The sequence below is a fragment of the Trachurus japonicus genome, chromosome 14 (assembly GCF_045865225.1).
Source record: "Trachurus japonicus isolate A0001 chromosome 14, Traja_1.0".
In the NCBI taxonomy this organism is placed as follows: Eukaryota; Metazoa; Chordata; class Actinopteri; order Carangiformes; family Carangidae; genus Trachurus; species Trachurus japonicus.
This window is the reverse complement of record NC_140920.1, coordinates 16,556,725-16,577,389: the sequence shown is the minus strand read 5'-3', so window position 1 is coordinate 16,577,389 and position 20,665 is coordinate 16,556,725. Positions and strand designations below refer to the sequence as shown.

The window sequence follows — 20,665 nt, the reverse complement described above, 5'->3', positions numbered from 1 at the left end:
ATTGCATGTGCCTGACACCTGCAATGACAGATTACAGATTCTTTGAGTACCCCCAACCACATTTCAATGAAAAATAGCAAATTTACTGTTTGCACAGGCGCAAGTAGATGAAAAATTTACTTGCACAGTCTCAAATTTTAGGGGCAGTCTGGAGCCCTGTTGGATATTTATTTTAGGCCCCCCAAACCTTTGACTGCAATTGTGGTATTGTAGTTTTCTGCTTTTAACTATCAATCATTTTTCATCACTGGTATTGGTGAATCATGTTTTGTTTTTTTTGTAATAGAAAGAAACTGCCAATAATTTCCAAATGATTGTTCCAGGGCTTTATCTTTATGTACTGATAATCTGTGTGAAGCACTTAAATTTCAACATGTGTTTTATTGTTATTGTAAAATATTCTCTGCTGTTTTGCTGTCTTATTTCAGCTCAGTCAACATGGCGTCTTCGGTGATGGATGGAGTTGGTAAAGCTGTGGTGGGAGTCTGGCGGGCTCACACAGTCCTGGATGAGTCCGATGGTGCAGAGAGCTCCCCCGAGGCTCCAGACCGTTTCCGCAAGCTTCGGTCCTCATCTTCACTTAACTCCCTGCGAATGTCTTTGCGTAAGCGGCTCCCGCTGCGATCCGTCCAAACCAACTCCCTCCCTGAAAATCCTACCTGGGAAACCGTGAAGGAAGAGCCAAAACCCAGCACGGTCCGCAGACTTACCCGCACTGCTCGCAACTCCATCACTGGAGTGTATCAGGTAGATGAGTCTGTCTGGTTTTACTTGGTTTTACTTGAGTTGGACATGGAGGTGCCAGTCTACTCCAAATCAAGTGTTTTTCTTTTCATTTTTAAAGCTATATGCATCTATCAGTCAGTTGCCCCCCCGACTCATCTTTGTGTCAATTCCTCTTTCACCCAGAAGCTGCAGAGGAACAGGGAGTTTTCACGTGAGGAGTGTTTGGTAGCCACCCCAGGGCGGACGTGTGATGGGGAGGAAGCTAGTGCATCAACTTCTCGCACCCCAAGACGCACACCTGGCCGGGCTGTGACACCGAGACGCACCCCCAGAGCAGCGGGCACGCCTGGGCGGACGCCAGGCTCCAGGGGGAGGAAAACCCCTGAGGCCCGCGTACGGGGGGTGAAAACAGGAGGAGGCAGGAGGCAGCTGGTCCGCATGGCTGCATTACGAAGTCCCTTTGCCTCACCCAACACAGAGAACCAGAGGCTGTGAGTCTTGTTGTGTGATTTACCAACTGCGAAGTTGCTGTTCACGTTTTGCTTTTAATTCTGTTTCTGAGTTTTTTTGTGTTCTCTTCTGTAACAGAAAGTTTGACCGTGACCTGGATTCAGTCTCCAGTGGACTCAGGAGGCTCAAACATCTGTCCAAAGCCTTTGACGATATAATTGGCAGAGATGACAGGTAAAATAAAATCTTCATTTTGTGTTAAATGTGTTTTGTTTTTTGTTGTTGTTGTGGGTGAATGAATGTAAAGGCAGTTAAAGTACTGTTTATCTGTCTCTGTATGTGTTTTTCATATCTGAGGAAACCACAGGCCCACTTCCTTTTGTTCATACATGGTCTGTATAGAGGAGACACAGGAATGACACTGTCTCCCTGTGCTTCCTCACCCTCCCACCCAAAGAATCCCAGTCCACCGCGGCAGCTTGTTGGTCCCCCCCCGACCTCCCACCCTCCCCCCGACCCACCCACATTCTTCCCACTTCAGTTTGAATCTGGGTCTGTGCTCTTGGTATTCGGATGAGGAGGGAGTGAGGGGTGGGGAACAGCGGGAGGAGAAGGGTTATGGCTGTGGGAACTGGGGCCAGATGAAATGACAAAAATGTGCTTGAGAGAGTCTGGAGTATGTTTGCATCACTTCCTGTGTTGACTTTCAAAATGTTAAAGCAGCCAGAAACAATTTGATACACTGTGGAAAGCTGAGAGGCTCCTGCACGGTGACCTTGTCCGTTACCAGTGTGAATTACATGCAGCCACATGTTTTCCTTGCTGTATGTATGTATGTATGTACAGCTGGTGGGAATTTAAACACAAATTTGCTTTCCTTTCCTATGACAGGCAGTTCGACTATTCCCTTATTATGGAGTAGGGAAGAAGGTAAATCCAAACAAACGTGCTACTAAAACCAGAGGAGTTTTTGTGATACGAAAGTGCATGACATTCGATGCATGAGCTTCTGTGTCTGAAATTGCAACTTTCTTTGAAGAGCTGCGGGCCCACACAGCTGTGAACACTGTTTACAAGCCCAACTGAATTATATTAGTGTGTGCGCATTTAAAAACATGGGACCTTTTGTAGCTGTGATTCACATTATTATTGGAGCATTTACGTGTAGTATTGTCATTGTATTGGGAGACTATTACGTGGCAGCTGCGGCTGATGAATTACTCACATTGTCCAAGCACAGGATGCTCATCTTCTCTATCAGACTCAAGCTTCCTTCCTCCTTTACTCCCTTTTGCTTTACAGATCGATTTGTTCTGTGTCGCCTTATCAGTTCCTTACCAGTATGTGTGCAAGCCTAAGAAAAGCCTTAAAGGGATAATTCAACATTTTTGCAAATTGGGCCATTGCCATAATCCCTAAAATTTTAGGAGTAGGTTTGTTACCTTTAATTGTCGGTGCAAGCTATTTTTAGAACAGCGGGGCAGAGCCGCAAGCTGTACGGAGTTGTTTTCGAGGCAAATTCGTGCTGATGCGCGTTCCCGTCGGGGGCAGTTTTTCGGCAAGTAGTCTCTGCATTTGCCTCGAAAACAACTCAGTCTCGTAACGTTCCGTTATTATCTCATAGTGTGGTGAATGTGCAGGTCACAACTTGTCCACCAGAGCGTTTTGGAGTTGTTGGATTGTGTATTTGATTAATGTTAATAGTTTGATGAGGGAAACCAAGAAATCCCATGAGCCTCCATAGCGTAGCTCTGATCGGCTCTGCTCGGTGGTTCTAGAAATATCTCGCACCGACAATTAAAGGTATTGAACCTACTCCTAAAACTATATGGATTATGGCAATGGGCCAATTTGCCAAAATGTTGAACTATCCCTTTAAGAAACTATATTTTTTTTGTCCAAATTATAGATGTTAATTAAAACATTTGGAAAGTCATATTTCTAAATGTACATTGTGTTCTGATCATTTGCCTTTATTTTGTTAATTAAAAAGATGATATCGATAAGAAAAAGATAATTCATATGGCAACTGTTAGTACACAAAATTAAGTTCATCTACATTTATAACACTAACCAATAACAAAAGAAGGAGAATAGACTATTTCCTGTGGTAATCGTTGTTCTTTTTCTCTGCAGAACCAAAACAGAGGGACGTCCTGGAGGATCAGTGATGAGGAAGTTGGACCCCAGCGGGAAACTCAGCCGCTCGAACCTCACACGTCGAGCCACGAACCTCTCAAACACACTTGGAGGTTGGGCCCACACAGCTGTGAACACTGTTTACAAGCCCAACTGAATTATATAAGTGTGTGCGCATTTAAAAACACGGGACCTTTTGTAGCTGTGATTCACATTATTATTGGAGCATTTACGTGTAGTATTGTCATTGTATTGGGAGACTATTACGTGGCAGCTTGTTTTTTTTATATATCTGTGTTGTGTGTCATTTTTGTGTTTACTTTTCTCAGGTTAGCTAGTTGTGTAGCTACCAAAGGGATTTCTGTGCTGTTTGTACTTGTCATAGCTGCTACAACCAAATGTCTTAGTTACATTTCCAGAATACTAACATATCGTATGTATTTACTCTACATAGAAAGTTTCTGATAGTTCACGAAATCAAGTTTAAAAGAGATGCTGCATGAGACCAAAATATCTGCAGGACTAACTCTGAATTTACTGACGGAGGGAGTGTTTCTTCCTCTACTTTGTATGTATGCAATGATGTTACAATGATGTTACTAACATTTGTTACACCTTTTTTTTAAATGTCATTTGATTATGCCAAATTGTAAAGTGTATTTTCTATGAAAGGGGTTTTTTTTATATAGTATTTGAATGGGATTTAATAGGTCAGCACTTTTGATGGCCTGTGGGTGATTCATGCGCCAATATTGTACACACATCATCTGATTATGTGATGGGAAAGATGGGATGGCTCGTTACCCGACGACAAAGATGATGCTATAAAGCCATATTCACCAGGTCATGCATTTAGCGACTGTCAAGCAAACAGTGTCAAATAAAGCAAAATGTCTCTCATCTGCCAAAGTGAGATATTGCGTCCAAATGTGAAAAAAAAATACACATAATAAAACATATTCTTCAAGTAATCTGAGTTTATATTGTGTACATAATTGATGGTGTTACTCTTAACGTTTAAATTTCTACATAGTCTCTGAATAATGATAATGAGCTTCTTGTTTTTCTCGTTCATATTTTATAAAATACAATGTATTGTTATAAATTGCACTGCCGACTGCCACACTTTGGCACACTAATTTAGAGAAAATTCATATTAGTAATTTTCTGCCATTTTAAAAACTAAATAAGTCGCTTCTCAAAGAAAATAACTGTTGCGCATGGTTTTACAAATACTGTACTCATTGGTTGCAGCCTCACAGTTCTCAAATAGCACTGCTTTTCCTGCTGTTTCTGTGTTTGTCTCATGTAGCAATTTGATAAAACACCCCTTTGTAACAAATGAGCACTAAATAATTATTGGTCAAAACAGGTGCCCTTTGATGAGGTATTTTACATTCTGCCATGGAGTAAACATTCCTCCTGGTGTATTTTTGGATGTGAACCATTTGGTCAACAGTGCGCCCTAGTGGTGCTTCGTGGTCACTGCAGGCGGAATAAAACGCGAGTCGCTCCGTTTGACCCTCGCCGCTCCCCGTCGCCAGCCCCACGCCTCGCTGAAGTCGCCCCTCCCTCGGTCTCTCCGGCTTTGTACCCAGAGCTGAACCCACGCCGCGGCTACCTTCTCCAGGATCGCCGGGCAGCTAAACATCCGAAAAAATGGCCCTTCACGTCCCCAAAGCTCCGGGCTTTGCCCAAATGTTGAAGGATGGCGCCAAGGTGAGTCTAAATCCTCACGTTACGGCACTTTCTCTCGCTTTGAGTGGATTATTCTGAGCTAGCATGCTAGTTAGCGTTAGCCCCTGAGTTAGCGCGTCATGTGCGGAGAGTTTTCTAGAAAGGAGCCGGGCCTCGCTGGGCTGCCGGTCCCGGGGCTGCTAGCGTGGACTGGGGGCTGCTTTCTGCGTCTATAACAGTCCCCTCAAGCACTTGAACATGTTTGAGTGTGTAAAGCGGTGGATGCAGACTGTCGGACAGCAGTCACACCCAGACAGCGTTTATCTGACTGTCAGGGATGACTAGAGGCTTTGATTGTCACCTCATCTCTCAGATGCTGATGCTTCCTGTTTTGGGTCAGCCCGATCTTCATTACATCTTAGATTCCCCCCTGCTAAGTGTTTCTCTAGTGTATTCGGTGTTATGCAGAATACTATTAATTACTCCTGTGACTTCAAGACCATTGAAATGTGATGTTTGAGATGTTTTGTGGTCTGATTCAGCACTATTCAGGGCTTGAAGAGGCAGTCTTCCGTAACATCAGAGCCTGTAAGGAGCTTTCTCAGACCACACGCTCCGCCTATGGCCCCAATGGTAAGCACTCACCTCCGGCAACATGACATATAATTGAATGAAGTCTTTGTTTTTTGTTTTTTTAACTTGATAAAGACACCAAACTCAGTGAAGACTAAACTGTAATGTTTTTCAGGTATGAACAAAATGGTCATCAACCACTTGGAAAAGCTGTTTGTCACCAATGACGCTGCAACAATTCTCAGAGAGCTTGAAGTGAGGAAAAACTATTTTCTACAACACACTCCATACTGTATACATTTTATTAAATATGATTTAACTGATTTCCTCTGTGTGTGTTGTTTTATAGGTGCAGCATCCAGCAGCCAAAATGATTGTAATGGCATCCCACATGCAAGAACAGGAAGTTGGAGACGGTACAAATTTTGTTCTGGTCTTTGCTGGAGCTCTGCTGGAGCAGGCTGAAGAGCTGCTCAGGATGGGTCTGTCTGTGTCTGAGGTAAATAGATGCTGACACTGGTCGTCATCATCACAACAACCATACTGCTCAGAATATGTTGTCATAGAACAGCTAGGGTTAAAATGTTGGCATTAAATAGCAGGATTCAGTCCTGCTTTTGCAGCTGATGCCTAAATGTCACTGTTATCTTTACACAGGTGATTGAGGGCTATGAGATGGCGTGCAAGAAGACTCTAGAGATCCTTCCAGACTGCACATGTTCCTCAGCCAAGAACCTGCACGATGTTAAAGAGGCTACATCTCTGATCCGTACAGCAGTCATGAGCAAACAGTATGGCAATGAGGACTTCCTTGCTGACCTCATCGCACAGGCCTGTGGTGAGTCAGCAGATCAGACTACCTAAACTAATCTGGGGTTATCACCATTATCATTTGACAGAAATAACTTGGTGGCAGTATAAACCTTGTTTTCCCTGATGGTCATCGTGTCTGTGTTGGTTTTGCGCTGCAGTGTCCATCTTCCCAGAGTCCGGCAGTTTCAATGTTGATAGCGTCAGAGTGTGCAAGATTTTGGTAAGTGATCTCATCTGTTGAATATAGTGTAATATGTGTGTTGTGGTGTGTTTCTGTAAGTTAATGTCTGTGGTGTCTTCAGGGTTGTGGCGTGACGGCGTCCTCCATGCTTCATGGCATGGTGTTTAAAAAGGAGGCAGAGGGAGACATCACATCTGTTAAGGATGCAAAGATCGCAGTCTTCTCCTGCCCCTTCGACTGCATGGTGACAGAGACCAAGGTAATGGAAACTATAATGATTATGTCTCTTTTGATTCTTTATGGAAATCTGAGAGTGGTATTTTGTAAGAAGTCCAGTTGCGAGTGAGCTACTTTTTAGGGTTCAAAGGAAAAGAGAAGAAACCATGATTTTGATTATGTTACTAATTGTGGTCTTCACTATTTTCAAAGGGCACAGTGCTGATAAACAATGCACAGGAGCTCATGGACTTCAGTAAGGGAGAGGAGGACATGATGGAGGCCCAGGTGAAGGCCATCAAGGAGGCCGGCGCCACCGTGGTAGTAACAGGAGGGAAAGTGGCCGACATGGCGCTGCATTACGCCAACAAGTACAAGCTCATGGTGGTGAGGTAAGACCAGCAGGACCTGTGATGAAACCCAGTTTGTGTAGAACATTTAAAAATGTCTTTAATCTATAATACATAATTTGTATTAGTTAGCAACTCTCCACCCTGAGTTTGTATGCAAAACACTTGGAAGTCGTCTTTGGGGTATTCTTAAATTACATGGCTCTGAAACATTCTGGGACAAGCAGATATTTTGTAATCATCATGTGTCAGTCTGTAACTTCATGGCATCTGAGAAGAAAGTCCACATTATTGATGATAACCATGTTATTAATATAGTTGTATTGCACCTTGTACTTCTGAGCCTTAAATCCTCCTCTTCTCCCTCAGGCTTAACTCCAAGTGGGACCTCAGGAGGTTGTGTAAGACTGTGGGAGCTGTGGCACTGCCCAGGATGGTGAGTCATTCAGGTCAGATGTCTGAACCATAATGAATCGAACCATTATATCAACTAAAATCACACTTTTACACTTTTTCTCAGACGGCTCCAACTCCAGATGAGATGGGTCGCTGTGACAGCGTGTACCTGACAGAGCTGGGCGACACTCAGGTGGTGATCTTCAAACATGGTAAACTTTTGCTCTTTGATCCAGTCTGGTCAAATTTCATATTGAACCTTTTTTCTTTTTCTTTTTTTTGTTTAGACCTAACATGTTGTTTGGTTTTGATTATTTCAGAGAAAGAGGACTGCGCCATCTCAACGGTGGTGATCAGAGGCTCCACTGACAACCTGTTGGACGACATTGAGAGAGCTGTAGATGATGGAGTCAACACCTTCAAGGTTCTGGTCAGGGTAAGTCAGCACAATGGACCATTGCTTGATTTTATAATACCTCTGTTAAGTAAAAAAGTTATGTGCAGAAAATTCAGAAGAGTTAAAGTTATTTCACTGTTGATACTTTATTGGTACTAATGTTTTTTACTGCAACTCAATAGGACATAGTACAGTGCACACACACCATCCATCCCCCGTCTCTGTTTAGACTGACACTGCCCAGACAAGTCTTTGGTCTGTGCCTTAATTAGGCCTGTTAATACTTCCCCTTTTTAAGCATGGCTGTTCTGTCTTTGTTTATGTGGGCTATACACAGTTATAACATGACCACATCTTGAAAGTATTCCAACCATTTTGTAGTGCACTAGATTCATTCATTCATACTTAAAACAGTATTACTCTTGACGTGTCATTTTTCAATTTGAGCTTTGAAATAATTGAAAATAATTAAAATGTTTGAGACACAGTTGATTATTCATTCATTTAATCCACAGGTTTATGTAGATTTTTTAAAAAATTATTATTATTATTATTTTTTACATCTGTCATGAACAGCAGCTTCACTTTGTGTTATTAACTGTCTCTAGGACAAGCGCCTGGTACCCGGAGCAGGAGCCACTGAGATTGAGCTGGCCAAACAGATCACCTCATATGGAGAGGTATGAAGATATTAAAGTGAAACAGGCTGTTCTTTTTGCCTTGTTTTTTGTTTGTTTGTCTGTCTGATAGATTGCAGAGTGACTGTTTTTCCCCCCTGTGTAGTCCTGCCCTGGTCTGGAGCAGTACTCCATCAAGAAGTTTGCTGAAGCCTTCGAGGCGCTGCCACGTGCTCTGGCTGAGAACTCTGGCGTGAAGGCGAGCGAGCTCATCTCTAAGCTGTACGCTGCTCATCACGAGGGAAACAAAAACATGGGCTTTGATATTGAGGTGCGTGAACACAGGAACACTTTAATGACTTCATTACAAATTGATTGAACAATGTATTGTATTGAAAGTCCGGCTCATATTAGACCATCTTATCAGTTTAAATAATGTCAATCAGCCTAATAGAAAATAAGTAAGACTAGCCAAAAGAAGGCTTCTTGTTCACAACCAATATTGGCTGTTTGCTGTAAGAGGAAAAAAACAGGATTTGTCGTATGGTATCTTGAGTTGCCTGTTTGTGTGTTTTATCTGACGGATGTCATGCTGTGTTTTAGGGAGAAGGCCCTGCGGTGAAGGACATGCTCGAAGCTGGTATCCTCGAGCCGTACATGGTCAAACACTGGGGCATCAAAATGGCCACCAATGCTGCCATCACAGTACTGAGAGTCGACCAGGTGTGTGTACAAATACTCACTGCACACATAATGACCATAACATAACATGTACATTGAATTCGTGGGTTTAGGAAGCTTAACTCGGCTTAAATCAGGTTTCCTGGTAAAAATGATGCTAGGTCACATTTAACTCGGTAGATCGCCATGGTAACATAACTTCAGAGGGCCAGTTCAGCATCCTGATCAATATCATTCACTTTAATAAGCTCATTGGGGGGAAAAAATTAATAATCTTTTCTATAGTATCCTGACAGGGACAAAAGAGTTCACAGTAAGTGATGAATAATAAACACAATAGATATTTTGATAGATCGAATTATTTTAAAGTTCAATGATTTTAAAACAACAAAACACTGTTTGATCTGCATTGCATATTTATAATATTTTATTTATCATGTAAAAATATTCACTCCCAACTGAAGTCAAATATAATAACCCCTGCATTTAGAACATAAAACCTCTTTGTATTGAAAATGATCTCTATTCCTATAAATACTTATGTTAAAGGTTAGAGTCAGTGATGTGATTATATTCCTACAGTTTTATCACTTTTTCATCTGGTCATATCAACATCATATCAAGTTCTTAGCTTATACTTATGACAACTTCACATGCCATCAGCTTTGTGCTACAGGTTTGTACAGGAACACTGTTAGACTAGTCTTAGAAAAGCTGATAATTTCACTCATAAATTGTTTACATTCAGTTTTTTCTTTGTATTTGTGAATGTGATTTAAAACTAATGTTCCTTTATATGCAAGTCAGTAGCTCCAGGTAGTTAATGTTAGTATGTGTGTACATATGCACAACCCAGATCATCATGGCTAAGGCTGCAGGAGGACCCAAAACTCCTAAGCAGAGAGGCCACTGGGACAAGGACAGTTGGGACGAGGAGCCCGATCATTTTGATACTCATCATTAGAGGGTGCACACACACGCCCTCTTGTCAGTAGGTCCTGGAATGTGTGTGGCTTTTTCTTTTGGGTTTTTTTTGGACTCACACGGATCTGCTCAGTCACTCACAGGCCATGGAGAGACGCGTGTATTTTTGCCTGTCACCGCTAACAACACCGGGTGTGATACAGAGCTCGATGCAGAAATGTTTTATGAAGTTGATTAAATTGAACCACTTCACAGGTGTTTCTGATAACTCCAGGTGTGTCACTCACAGCAGACTAAACTTGCACTGAAAAGATACAGTGTGGTGTGTTGGCATGCTGCATGCACTCATGAACTCTTTTTTCCTCACAGTCGACGTTCTCAGGTTGCATGTAACGTGTTTTAATATGAAGGGAGCATGTAAATGAGATGAGATGAGATGCTGGAGGCTGCTGTGGCTTTGTTATATGAAGGGCATTTTCTTCATAAGATGTAGCACAATCACTGAGACAATCATCAGACATCTGCTCTTTTCTACAGTTACCAGTGGAGTGTGAGATTATTACATCAGTGCTTTTCTTGTGTTTTCACTCTATCAGAGCTTCCATTGCCTCACCTGCCTTTTTTACCAAGACTTATTCTAAGATTTTGTATTTTTGTGTTGTAAATATTCCAACACTGAAAATACATGGATGTATTTTATCTGTTTTTAATGTAATTTGTGTCTTAAAAGCATTCAGGGTATATGCTACATAATTTCTCCTCATTTCAAACACCATTGTCTGACAGTGTAGTATCTTCATGTGTGCTCATGAATATTTTATCACCAGAAATGACCATATATGGCATATGTAAGGATTTAAATCTCCTCTATAACTATTGAAAGTGTTCAATAGTGCATGAATTTGAGCAGAGAATTTTAAGGCAAAGCCATGGCAGCCATTTCAGAATCTGCAATTTTTGCTAAACCGAGACGTTTACAAAGCTGGATAATGCTGTTTTCAGATTTTTTATTTCTCCCTGATGCCAGCTGCTGTCCAACATGTTTGTTTTACAGTCAGAGTTTGCAACCTGGTGCCCTGCCTCAGAGCCCACAGCCTGCCGTTTGGATCCCAGAGCTTAGCGAGCAAGGATTAAATAACTGCTGTCTTGTCTTCTTTCAGATCATCATGGCTAAACCAGCAGGGGGACCCAAACCTCCCCAGGGCAGGAAGGACTTCGACGAGGATGACTGAGCATGATGCCGCCTCGCTGATGTGCCTCTAACCCTGAACGCTCCCACATGGATTCACAAAACCCTTTTCTACTTGTTTATTTAAAGCTCAACAGTTTGGTTTATTTTGTAGAATTTACCATGCAGTGGTAAACAAAGTAATATGTGAAAGTAAAATGTCCAGATCGCACTGTTTGCTTTTTATGTTCTTCGTCCCGAATAAAAAGCACTTGGGCTGTCATGTCATTGTTTGGATTGTGTTTTTTTTTTACTTTATTGTGCGTTGTGTGTGCAGCAGGAAACAGTACTGTGTACTCATGGCCATTGTTTGAGCATAGATTTTAATTTATTTATACTACCCTGTTTTCAGCTTTTTGCTATAATTCAAAAAAGGAAAACTAGGATGAAAGCTGGAACCATTATGACCCAGAACCACTCTTCATTTTCCATCTGACTTGATTCAGTTTAAAGCTGCATCTTCCCTTGAAGCTCATGGTTGATACCACATACATGCATGAATTTACTTTTCATGTTGCCCTGTGGGTTTTGACATGCCAAGGCGGCAGAAATTATGCATGCACTCGTCTATTTTTAGACTTGGTGAACTGGAGAATTGCTGGCGAGGTTGATTGAAGATGCATAATTTTGCACCCATCCCTTTTTTTTATATCTATTATAATAGCTGCCTGTATTTGTTCTCTGCAAACTATGAGACCCATCACACAAAAAAATATATGCAGAAGATAATGGCAAGAAAATTGCATTGTATTTTTGCACAATTACCGCACGCAGGTCTGGCCACAGAGAGCAGCAGGGGGAGCTGAACTCCACCGGGTTGCTGTCTCATTGGACGGCAAAGATGTGGGCGGATTTGCTCTGACGTTGCCCATAGTCGGGATTAACTTGTTTTTTATGTCGCCATATCTATCACATTTTCCCCAGGATACCCCGATCACCTGCAGGTCGTTGATTCAGGGTGTTAGTTATCTCTCTGTTAGTCGTACATTAGTGTGTTAGTGGTGCATGTGACAGCAGACAGGCTGGAGAGAGGGCGCGCACTGCAATGTGAGCGGCTGGATGAGGAGCAGCCGTCGCACTGAGGCTACAGTGTCGATGTCCTGGCTCACTGATGGGGGCCGACGGCAGCAAAAACAGGAAGGTGAGTTCACTCAGATTCCTGGTTGCTAAGGTGTGACGCAGGCAGGGAGGCTTCCTTGTTTCCATGGCGATGCTTTGCTGCCCAAAAACCACAGGGAAGAGCTGCGGTGCCAACATGGTGCTGAGTAGGCTAACTATTTTACTCTTTTTTTTTTAACAACATGTCACATTTCTGTTGTTAAATTGTAAGTATATTACGTTATACTTGATCATTTTTTAGGTATTATAACACATTATCATCTTTTCTATTAGTTTTCTGTATTTTTTGTGCTCTTATTTTGAAGACCAGGTTAACATGCTTCCGTTATTGACCTATACAAATCCATAAGCAATTGAACAGCTTTCATCAATCAGAATTAAACCCTGAGATAGGCCATCCTCTGGTCAGATGTCAGGCAATGTCCCATTGATGTCAGTTATTTCAGCTGAGTGACTATGGATGAGTCCATGTGTCCCTTAATTTTGATAATAACATCCTGTACGGTTGATTACACACATCTTGCTCCACAGAGCATCAGATCTGTTGTTGCAGCTCAAGGCCCCGGGAGGAGGAATAGGGTTCGTGTGACTGAGTGACTGCAGCATTAGAGTACTCTGCATATTTTTTTTCTTGTTGAATCACAAAAAAGAACAGTCCACTTCAATGAAAATTTGAGCACCACATATCCATTGTTTTCCCCAGGATTTTGCATCATTCACAAATTTACTGCAGGCTACAAGTCAGCAACACATAGGGCCGTATTTCCATTTTCTATCAAACTACTTGATTCTAATTGACCAGTGCTGGAAAAATTCCCCCCATGAATGAACCTAATTGCAGATCCTTGCTGTATAAATACATGTCCAATTGTTTAAGTGGAGCTACAGAGTAAATTCAACAGCAGAAGAACTGTGTTTGCACTCGGAGCTCCCGACTCTGTGAATATGAAGCAATGATTAGGAAACTTTCCCTGGTTAAATAGTGGGAAAATAAACCTAATTTTACCAACTCTGTTTGCTCATGAGTTTCTATTCTACATACTCACAAAAGGTCCAGTATAAAAACATTGCTTTTGCATAATAGTGACCCAACGCTGTCAAATGAAGTCTCTGGATTAACAAAGTCTGAGTTTCTGGAACTTTTAAGACTTTTATTATATTTTTTAATATTGTCCCAGACGACAGTGACATAATCCACAATGCTATAAAATACTCTTTGTTGTAACACCCGCAGCACCATTTGCTTACCAGTGCCATCACTGTTTCTTGGTGCATTCTTCCTTGTTGCCCCCCCCCCCCCACATCCCTTACAGCGGCCCACTGACGGCCAGGAGGACTTCCCATCAGGATGGCGAGGCCTCTTCTCGAGTATAGGACTGTCTATCCCAGCAGGCCTCTGTCGTCTAGCCCCTCCTGCCCTGCGTCTGGGCCAGCGTCGAATGCTCCAAGGAAAGTCCGCTGAGATACCAGAACACGTCCTGAGGTTGGCAGGAGTCGGCCCAGACAAGCTGAGAGCAGAATGGTGTCTGCCGGGGTTTATTACCATGTTCCTGCCTGAATTCCCCCACAGAACTGTGCCTGGACATGAACACTTTCAGGTAGACCTCAATCCCAACATAGATGCCACCAATGGGTAAGGTTTGATATGGCTGAATAATACATGACTTGGGTTTTTCACTCCACCAGGTGTTGGGTTACATCGCCAAAGGTTCCTTTGGACCCATTCTGAAAGTGAAGGACAAGGCCAAACAGAAAACTTATGCTGTCAAAGTAAGTCTCTCTTTTAAATATGTTTATTTGAGTCATCAAAGCCATGAATGGGCTGCCAGTTGCACAAACACAGTAATATACAATGTGATTATTTGTAGACCTGAGGAACATAAAGTTACTTGTATACAGTTTTGTGCTGTTGAAATGCTGAGTAAGATTACATCTGTAAAACTAAGCAGAAATTTAATGATCCTATTACCATAAAGTCAACATAAAGACTTTTTGAAGTTAACTATAATTGTGTAATAGATATCTTTGTGCACATTATATTAGTGCTGTGTGTACGTCCTGTGTAGTGTTATTTCAGGTCAGTATTTCTGTCGGTCAACAGGTTATACCTAAATCAGAGATTCTGAGACTCGGGGTCTTGGAGCAGTCAAAAGAAGAAGTTATAGTCCAGGTAAGTACCCAGAACAGAGCCAGGAAACTATAGAGAATACGTTTCTTGAATGTTTAAGACATTAATGCGTTTCATTTCTAAGGTGTCTAATGTAAAAGTAGTTGGACTTGAAACTCAATTATTCATACAAGATACAAAATAAAGCATCGTTTATCACTTTTATTAATTGTGTTTTTAAATCTATACTTATGACTCATCTTTTTAGCTACACTTTTAAACTGAAAGATATAAAAGGTATAAAAATGAGCAAAAAAGCCCACAAAAATGTGTCTTTATGCAAATGATGTTCTTATAAATCTCTGAATACATTTTCTAAATCTTGTTAGAATGATTCAGTTTAGTACACACTGAGTAAGACTGAAGCTTACGCTGTGAATAGAGTCACACCGCCACAGATATGTTGAGTATAGTCGTGGGAGGTAATTTTTTCGCCTTTTCCACTGTAACGATGCATCTGTGTCTCATTCAAAGCGTCTTTATGTCAGATTTACTAAATTTGTGAGAGAGACATATATCTCATTTGGACCCAGTGAAGAAAAAAAATATGGACTTCTCTCTGATCGATGGCCATAAGTGAGATTTTCCAGATTGACCTTTGACCTTTGCTCACAGCGTCAGGTCCGCCACCCATTTGTCCATGACCTCGAGGACTGCTGGCAGACACAGCGCCACCTCTACATTAGTGAGTCAGCCAGAGACCAGTGACCCAATCCAACCCAGATCCACTATCCAAATCCCCCCCGGTTCCATTTTATTTTCACCTCGACACTGGTAGTCTTGTCCAGGGTCTACCCACAATCCTGAACCCAACACCTACAACAAAATACAAAGAGCCCTACCTGTAAAGTCTTTGAATTCCCTGTGTTTTGTTTTGTTTTGTACAGCACCTTGAAACACAAACTCTCTCAATCAAAACCCTACAACCCCACAACCCCAAACAACCACTGCCTGTGCATCCTGTAGCTGCTTTGCCCCCTTTCTTCTCCATCAGAGAATTTACCCTTTTTTTTTCCAGATCAGTCAGTGACTCAGAAAGTGTGACCCAGTTTGTTTGCTTCCCCACCCCCTGTGAAAAGAGCGTGTTAGCCCGGGGACCAGATGTTGAACACTGCTGCAGCTCAGCAAGAATACATGTGTCACATTTAAAAGAAAGGACACCCCTGCTCGCTTAAATGGTGAATCACCACTGAATCACATCTCTATAATCATAAAAATGAACATGGAGTGTGAGCCTAGATAAACATTTTCTGTTCTTCTTCATGTGTAATAGCAATCCAAAATGTAATTTTCTTCAATTAGAGAAGGGTGATCCATTTCTCCAGACACACACGCCTGTACACTTCTGCACCCCGAGCCCACTTCATACCAGTATAGAGGGATATTGTTTTATACCGTCTTCACTTCCAGATTGTACTTCTTTCTCCTAATTCTTTTCACCAGTGTGTGTTCCACATCCCGCTGACTTCCACTACCCCTCTTCACCTCACGTCACAGGACAGAGGCGTGTTTTAACACTGTGTCTGTTCCCACAGTGTGCGACTACTGCAGCACAGGAGACCTGTACACCTACTGGCAGATGATTGGTCAGTTCTCGGAGGACACAGTACGAGTGTTCGCGGCTGAGTTGGGAAGTGCGCTCGGTGAGTACGGTCAAAGGGCTTGAGTAGAAATGATTCAACCTGCTCACTTAGAGAAAAAGTAAGTCAATTGTTATGTATGAATATTATTTCTAACACACACATCAATGTATTAATTTTATCCATATTGGAAATATCATTCAAACATTGACAGTTTAGGCTGGAAAAGTAAGTGAAGCCCTCAGCTAATGACATTAACAAAAGCTAATTGGAGTCAGTGAAACAAGACTGAAGGTGTGGGTCACAGCTGCTTTGATTTATGAAACACTGCAACATTTTGAGTTTGCTTTTTGGAAGAGAGATCTCAGACGACTTGTGATCGAAAACTGTGGATGTACATAAAGCTGCAGGGTCACAGACTCACTCATCTCCTGTCAGACAAACTGTCTATTAATAGAGATGATTTAGTTCTGTGTCGCTCCCTCTCATCGTGGGCATCCAGCTAAGATGACTCCAAAGGCATAATGCAGAATGATCGAACCATGCTATCGCTCTTTCAAAAATACATGGCTGCACCACTGAAGTTCCATGGACTGATGAAACTCAGGTTGAATTGTTTGGAAAGAACACGTAGGTGTGCGAAATTAAGCTTCATTTCAGCAAAGAAAACATCATCCTAAAGGCGAAGCAGCATGGAGGGAGCATCAAAGGTCCACTTTTTCACCAACAATGTGAATGTTAGGTGTTTTGCTCTTGGAACTTAGTTAAAAGATCTTATCACATTTAATGCAGTAATCCAGGTAATTCCAAAGAGTTCACATCCTTTTTCTAGCCACTGTATGATACCCTTCACCATTTTTACTACAGAAAGAATTAGATCAAATTTGCCCTAATCAAATTTCCCACAGTTATTTAATTGTAAGTAATTATAAAAGAACACCTAATTAAAATGGGATGAGCTCTCAAAGGATATTCCACAAGTTAGGGCAGTGCCAGTAGTAGGAAGACAGAGCCGATTTTGAAACATGTTTTCATTTATATTTACATTTATATGTTTGTCCTGACAGGCTTTCTGCATGATTTTGGGATCATCCACAGAGATGTGAAGGTGAGACATGGACACAGGGACCAAATTGAAACCGAACGCACTCTGATTAATGGACTGACTAAATATTGAATACTCTGTATGGTTCTTAGGAAAAACTTTTACAGACTGAATATGTTTTATAGATTTTAATCAATGATCTTAAGTTTGTGAATTTTGAACCAGTACAGAGTTTATTTTCATTCACGTTAATATTTTCTTATCTGTCACATTGTAAATTCCAGTTTTTTCAGTCAGTTCATTGATAAAGTAAAAATCCTCTCTTTTGTTTATAATTCTTGTAGTAGAATTGTATCTCAGTACAGTTAAAGTGCAGTAAATTACATGTGTTTCCTGATTAGCTATTAGCTTTTGCTTCTGAATGTTTTCTCTTACAAGAAACAGGTGATTTTCTATTACATTTGTACTATTAAAACTGTTCAAATTTGATAATAAGAAGAACAGAAACCAAGGCAAATTTATTTTTATTGTCAAGTCCATGGGGTAATAATTAGTTATGGGTGTCTAATTCAGTGTTTTCTGGCTCTTTTGTGTAGATGGAGAATATCCTGCTGACAGAAAACGGTGAGTAAAGGCTTGTGCCCAGCAGAGAGCAGCATAGCTCTGGTGTCTAACAGAAGCTCAGAAGCTTCCAGAGAACATCCTGACTGTGCACAGATGACAGTCAATACACATTAATGCAAACTGTACATGTATGTGTCAACACTGAGAACAGGGAACAGCGTGTGCATCCAATTACATACACTAAGGAGATCAGATTATGTCGGGCATAGTATATATAAATAAATATTTCACTGCATCAGTGAGGATGTGTCATGTGTCGTGAGTTTATAATGATGCAGAGGAAATGGTCTCTTCTAGGACACCTCCGCCTAGCTGACTTTGGTTTGTCCCGTCGCCTGGAGAGAGGAGGACGAGCCTTTACTATCTGTGGAACAATCCAATATATGGGTGAGAGACGCACAGTGAATCCACCTCGGTAGCTAATTTCTGCCAGAGCTGCGGATGCTGGAATTTGCATTTTTACTATATTGTATTAAAAATCAAATATATTAATGTACAAATGTGCAGTACATCCAGGGCTGTGAACATGCTCTGTCTGTCTGCAGCCCCAGAGGTGCTGAGTGGTGGACCCTACAACCACGCAGCTGATTGGTGGTCGCTAGGAATCCTGCTTTTCTCATTGGTTACTGGGAAGGTGAGCTCTTGTTGCCAGCAGCCTCAGAGCGTCTTGCATGACAAGCTGATGATGTTACTCACGATTACTCCTCCAGTGACACAGCTGAGCGTGAATTTTTGCTGTAAACAGAAAACAGAGGAAACCTTACACCCAATTGTGATAAACCTTTATTTTAAATTCAATTATTTAAACATAAAAGGCTCAGGTGGATTTTCTATTGTTATGTTTTGTCATGTAAAAGTGTAAAAACAGTCATAACTGTTCTTCCTCATGTACCTGAAACTCTCCTCAGTTCCCTGTGCCTCCAGAACCAGACCACTGCAGCATGCTGAGGAAAGTGAGGGGGTTTCCCTATGAAATGCCCCTTAGCTTCAGCCCCCCATTCGCCTTGCTAATAACCGAGGTAATGACCGCATTCACCAGGATTTAGGTTTGTTTTGTTGTGTTTATTATTTCGACTTATACCTGTTTGTCTCCGCAGCTTTTGTGCAAGACTCCCGCCCGCCGTCTGAGGACCCTCGAGCGTTTCAAACGCCAAACCTTCTTCTATGGAACAACTTTTGACCTCGCCCTGCTGCAGCGCCAGCCTGTGGAGGTAACTCATGTCTGTCTGGATGTAGTCGACTCAAACACAAGACTGTATGCAAGAAAAGTGCATTGATGATTTTTTTTTTTTTTTTTTAATCTCATCATCACTGTCCAGGTAATCCTGGAGCTGAGAGAGAGACCGGACCGAGCCGCCAAAGCTCGAAGAGGTCTCACTTTGTCTCTGCAGCCTCTCAAAGGCTTCGACTATGACTCACTGCTCAGCCCTCCAGCCACGCCGGACACACAGTTGGACGCCGACACACAAACTCACACAGTTGTACCGCTGCCAGGCCCGATGCAGCCACTGCAGCCTGCTCAGGAAAAAGGTCCACGCAGAGAAGTGTTTGTGTGACATTGAGTTTACAGTACGATTACTAACGCAGGAAAGGTGAAGGCCTACAGTAATGTACTTCTGCACACTTATTCACCCTTACACACAGGTGTGGTGCGCCTTGTTGAACGTCTTTTTTTTTTTAGCAAAAGCCAAAATAGCTGGTGAGGATTTTTATCAGATCTATAGTTTATTATTTAGTCGAGTAAAAACAACACCTCCCCACACGTATTGGTGAGTTTTATCTTTCTTTTTCTTGTGATGTGCTGAGCACTCTTCATTTTTCTTATTCTGACTTGTTTGCCTTGCTCCGATGAGCACTTTTTCTAGCCTACTGTATTTACTCAATAGTTGTGCAAGAGAGATTGCACTATTGTCCATCTACTTCAGTTTTCCAGAGACTGGCCGTGGTGAGAACATGATGTACAACTGCTATCAGACTCACCCCACATGGAAAAGTCAAGCTGGTTGAAGACAACGCACCAAATTCCTCTTTTCTTTATCAACAAGTTCAATGTAGTTAAGTAGACGTCCAGACAGAACCACAAAGTGAGTGTATTTCTGAGCTTCTGCCTTCGTTTCCATGGTCGACAGAAGAAACTAATTTCTTGATTCTGTTGAAGGAGGCAAGAAGATAATGCTTTGATTTTTATTTTGAAATCTATAATCTATCTTTGTTCATACTGTGGCTCAACCTTCCCCAGACTGACTAAACTCTGTTGGAGGAGGAACATCTCTCCTCCTCTATCATGTAAAAATCATGCAGACATCACCTTCAATATCTACTTTATCATTTATAACCTATGACTCAGGGGAGCATTAGCTGGTTTTCCCATGTCAGCCTTGATGTTCACTCCAGAACACATCTGAGCTGGGAGCAAAAGTGTTGTTTGTCTCCAGTTGACATTTTAATCGATACAGGGCTTTTTCTATTGTCCAAGGCTCAATTGCTTCTAATTACACCTTCATGCACTTTCCTAATCATCAGATTATATTATGATTTTGTAAAATATGCCCCGATGTTTACCCAGAATGCCTCACACATGTGATCCTGAGCTTGTTTTTGTTTTCCTCACAAAAATGCTAATTTATAAATTCCTCTTTACAAAGTTTATATAAATATTTTGGATGCTATTTGGTGTTATATGTTGTGTGTTACAATGTATTTTTGTAATTAACATGTAGCACAGATGGGATATTAAACTCTTAATGCACAGTGACCTGCTG

The 20,665-nt window shown here is 41.6% G+C and overlaps 3 protein-coding genes across 7 annotated transcripts; all 3 read left to right on the top strand.

Annotated features, from left to right (window-relative positions):
• Nucleotides 1–385: 385 nt before the first annotated feature.
• Nucleotides 386–4,281, top strand: pimreg (PICALM interacting mitotic regulator). 2 transcript variants are annotated; one of them, XM_085798121.1, is made up of 5 exons: nt 386–747; nt 910–1,217; nt 1,315–1,410; nt 2,068–2,106; nt 3,313–4,281. In XM_085798121.1, exons 1-4 carry the CDS (start codon nt 439–441, stop codon nt 2,096–2,098), a joined length of 744 nt encoding a protein of 247 aa, XP_085654247.1. In that variant the 5' UTR covers nt 386–438; the 3' UTR covers nt 2,099–2,106; nt 3,313–4,281. The 2 variants fall into 2 exon arrangements, with proteins under 2 accessions (XP_085654247.1, XP_085654246.1); XM_085798120.1 differs by lacking the exon at nt 2,068–2,106.
• A 612-nt stretch (nt 4,282–4,893) lies between these two features.
• cct8 (chaperonin containing TCP1, subunit 8 (theta)) lies at nt 4,894–11,591 on the top strand. 4 transcript variants are annotated; one of them, XM_085798117.1, is made up of 16 exons: nt 4,894–5,034; nt 5,535–5,625; nt 5,741–5,820; nt 5,915–6,064; nt 6,223–6,403; nt 6,537–6,598; nt 6,681–6,818; nt 6,989–7,167; nt 7,495–7,561; nt 7,646–7,733; nt 7,842–7,957; nt 8,527–8,598; nt 8,702–8,866; nt 9,139–9,258; nt 10,073–10,203; nt 11,301–11,591. In XM_085798117.1, the coding sequence occupies exons 1-15, from the start codon at nt 4,975–4,977 to the stop codon at nt 10,178–10,180; spliced, it is 1,677 nt and encodes a 558-aa protein (XP_085654243.1). In that variant the 5' UTR covers nt 4,894–4,974; the 3' UTR covers nt 10,181–10,203; nt 11,301–11,591. The 4 variants fall into 4 exon arrangements, with proteins under 4 accessions (XP_085654243.1, XP_085654242.1, XP_085654244.1 ...); XM_085798116.1 differs by having other exon boundaries at nt 10,073–10,207; XM_085798118.1 differs by having other exon boundaries at nt 10,073–10,221; nt 11,301–11,527.
• A 637-nt stretch (nt 11,592–12,228) lies between these two features.
• On the top strand, nt 12,229–20,658 carry rskrb (ribosomal protein S6 kinase related b). Its single transcript, XM_085798115.1, has 13 exons — nt 12,229–12,509; nt 13,801–14,085; nt 14,174–14,257; nt 14,589–14,657; nt 15,270–15,339; nt 16,190–16,297; nt 17,302–17,342; nt 17,876–17,903; nt 18,201–18,290; nt 18,449–18,537; nt 18,812–18,922; nt 19,001–19,114; nt 19,223–20,658. Exons 1-13 carry the CDS (start codon nt 12,480–12,482, stop codon nt 19,457–19,459), a joined length of 1,356 nt encoding a protein of 451 aa, XP_085654241.1. The 5' UTR covers nt 12,229–12,479; the 3' UTR covers nt 19,460–20,658.
• The last annotated feature ends 7 nt before the right edge of the window (nt 20,659–20,665 follow it).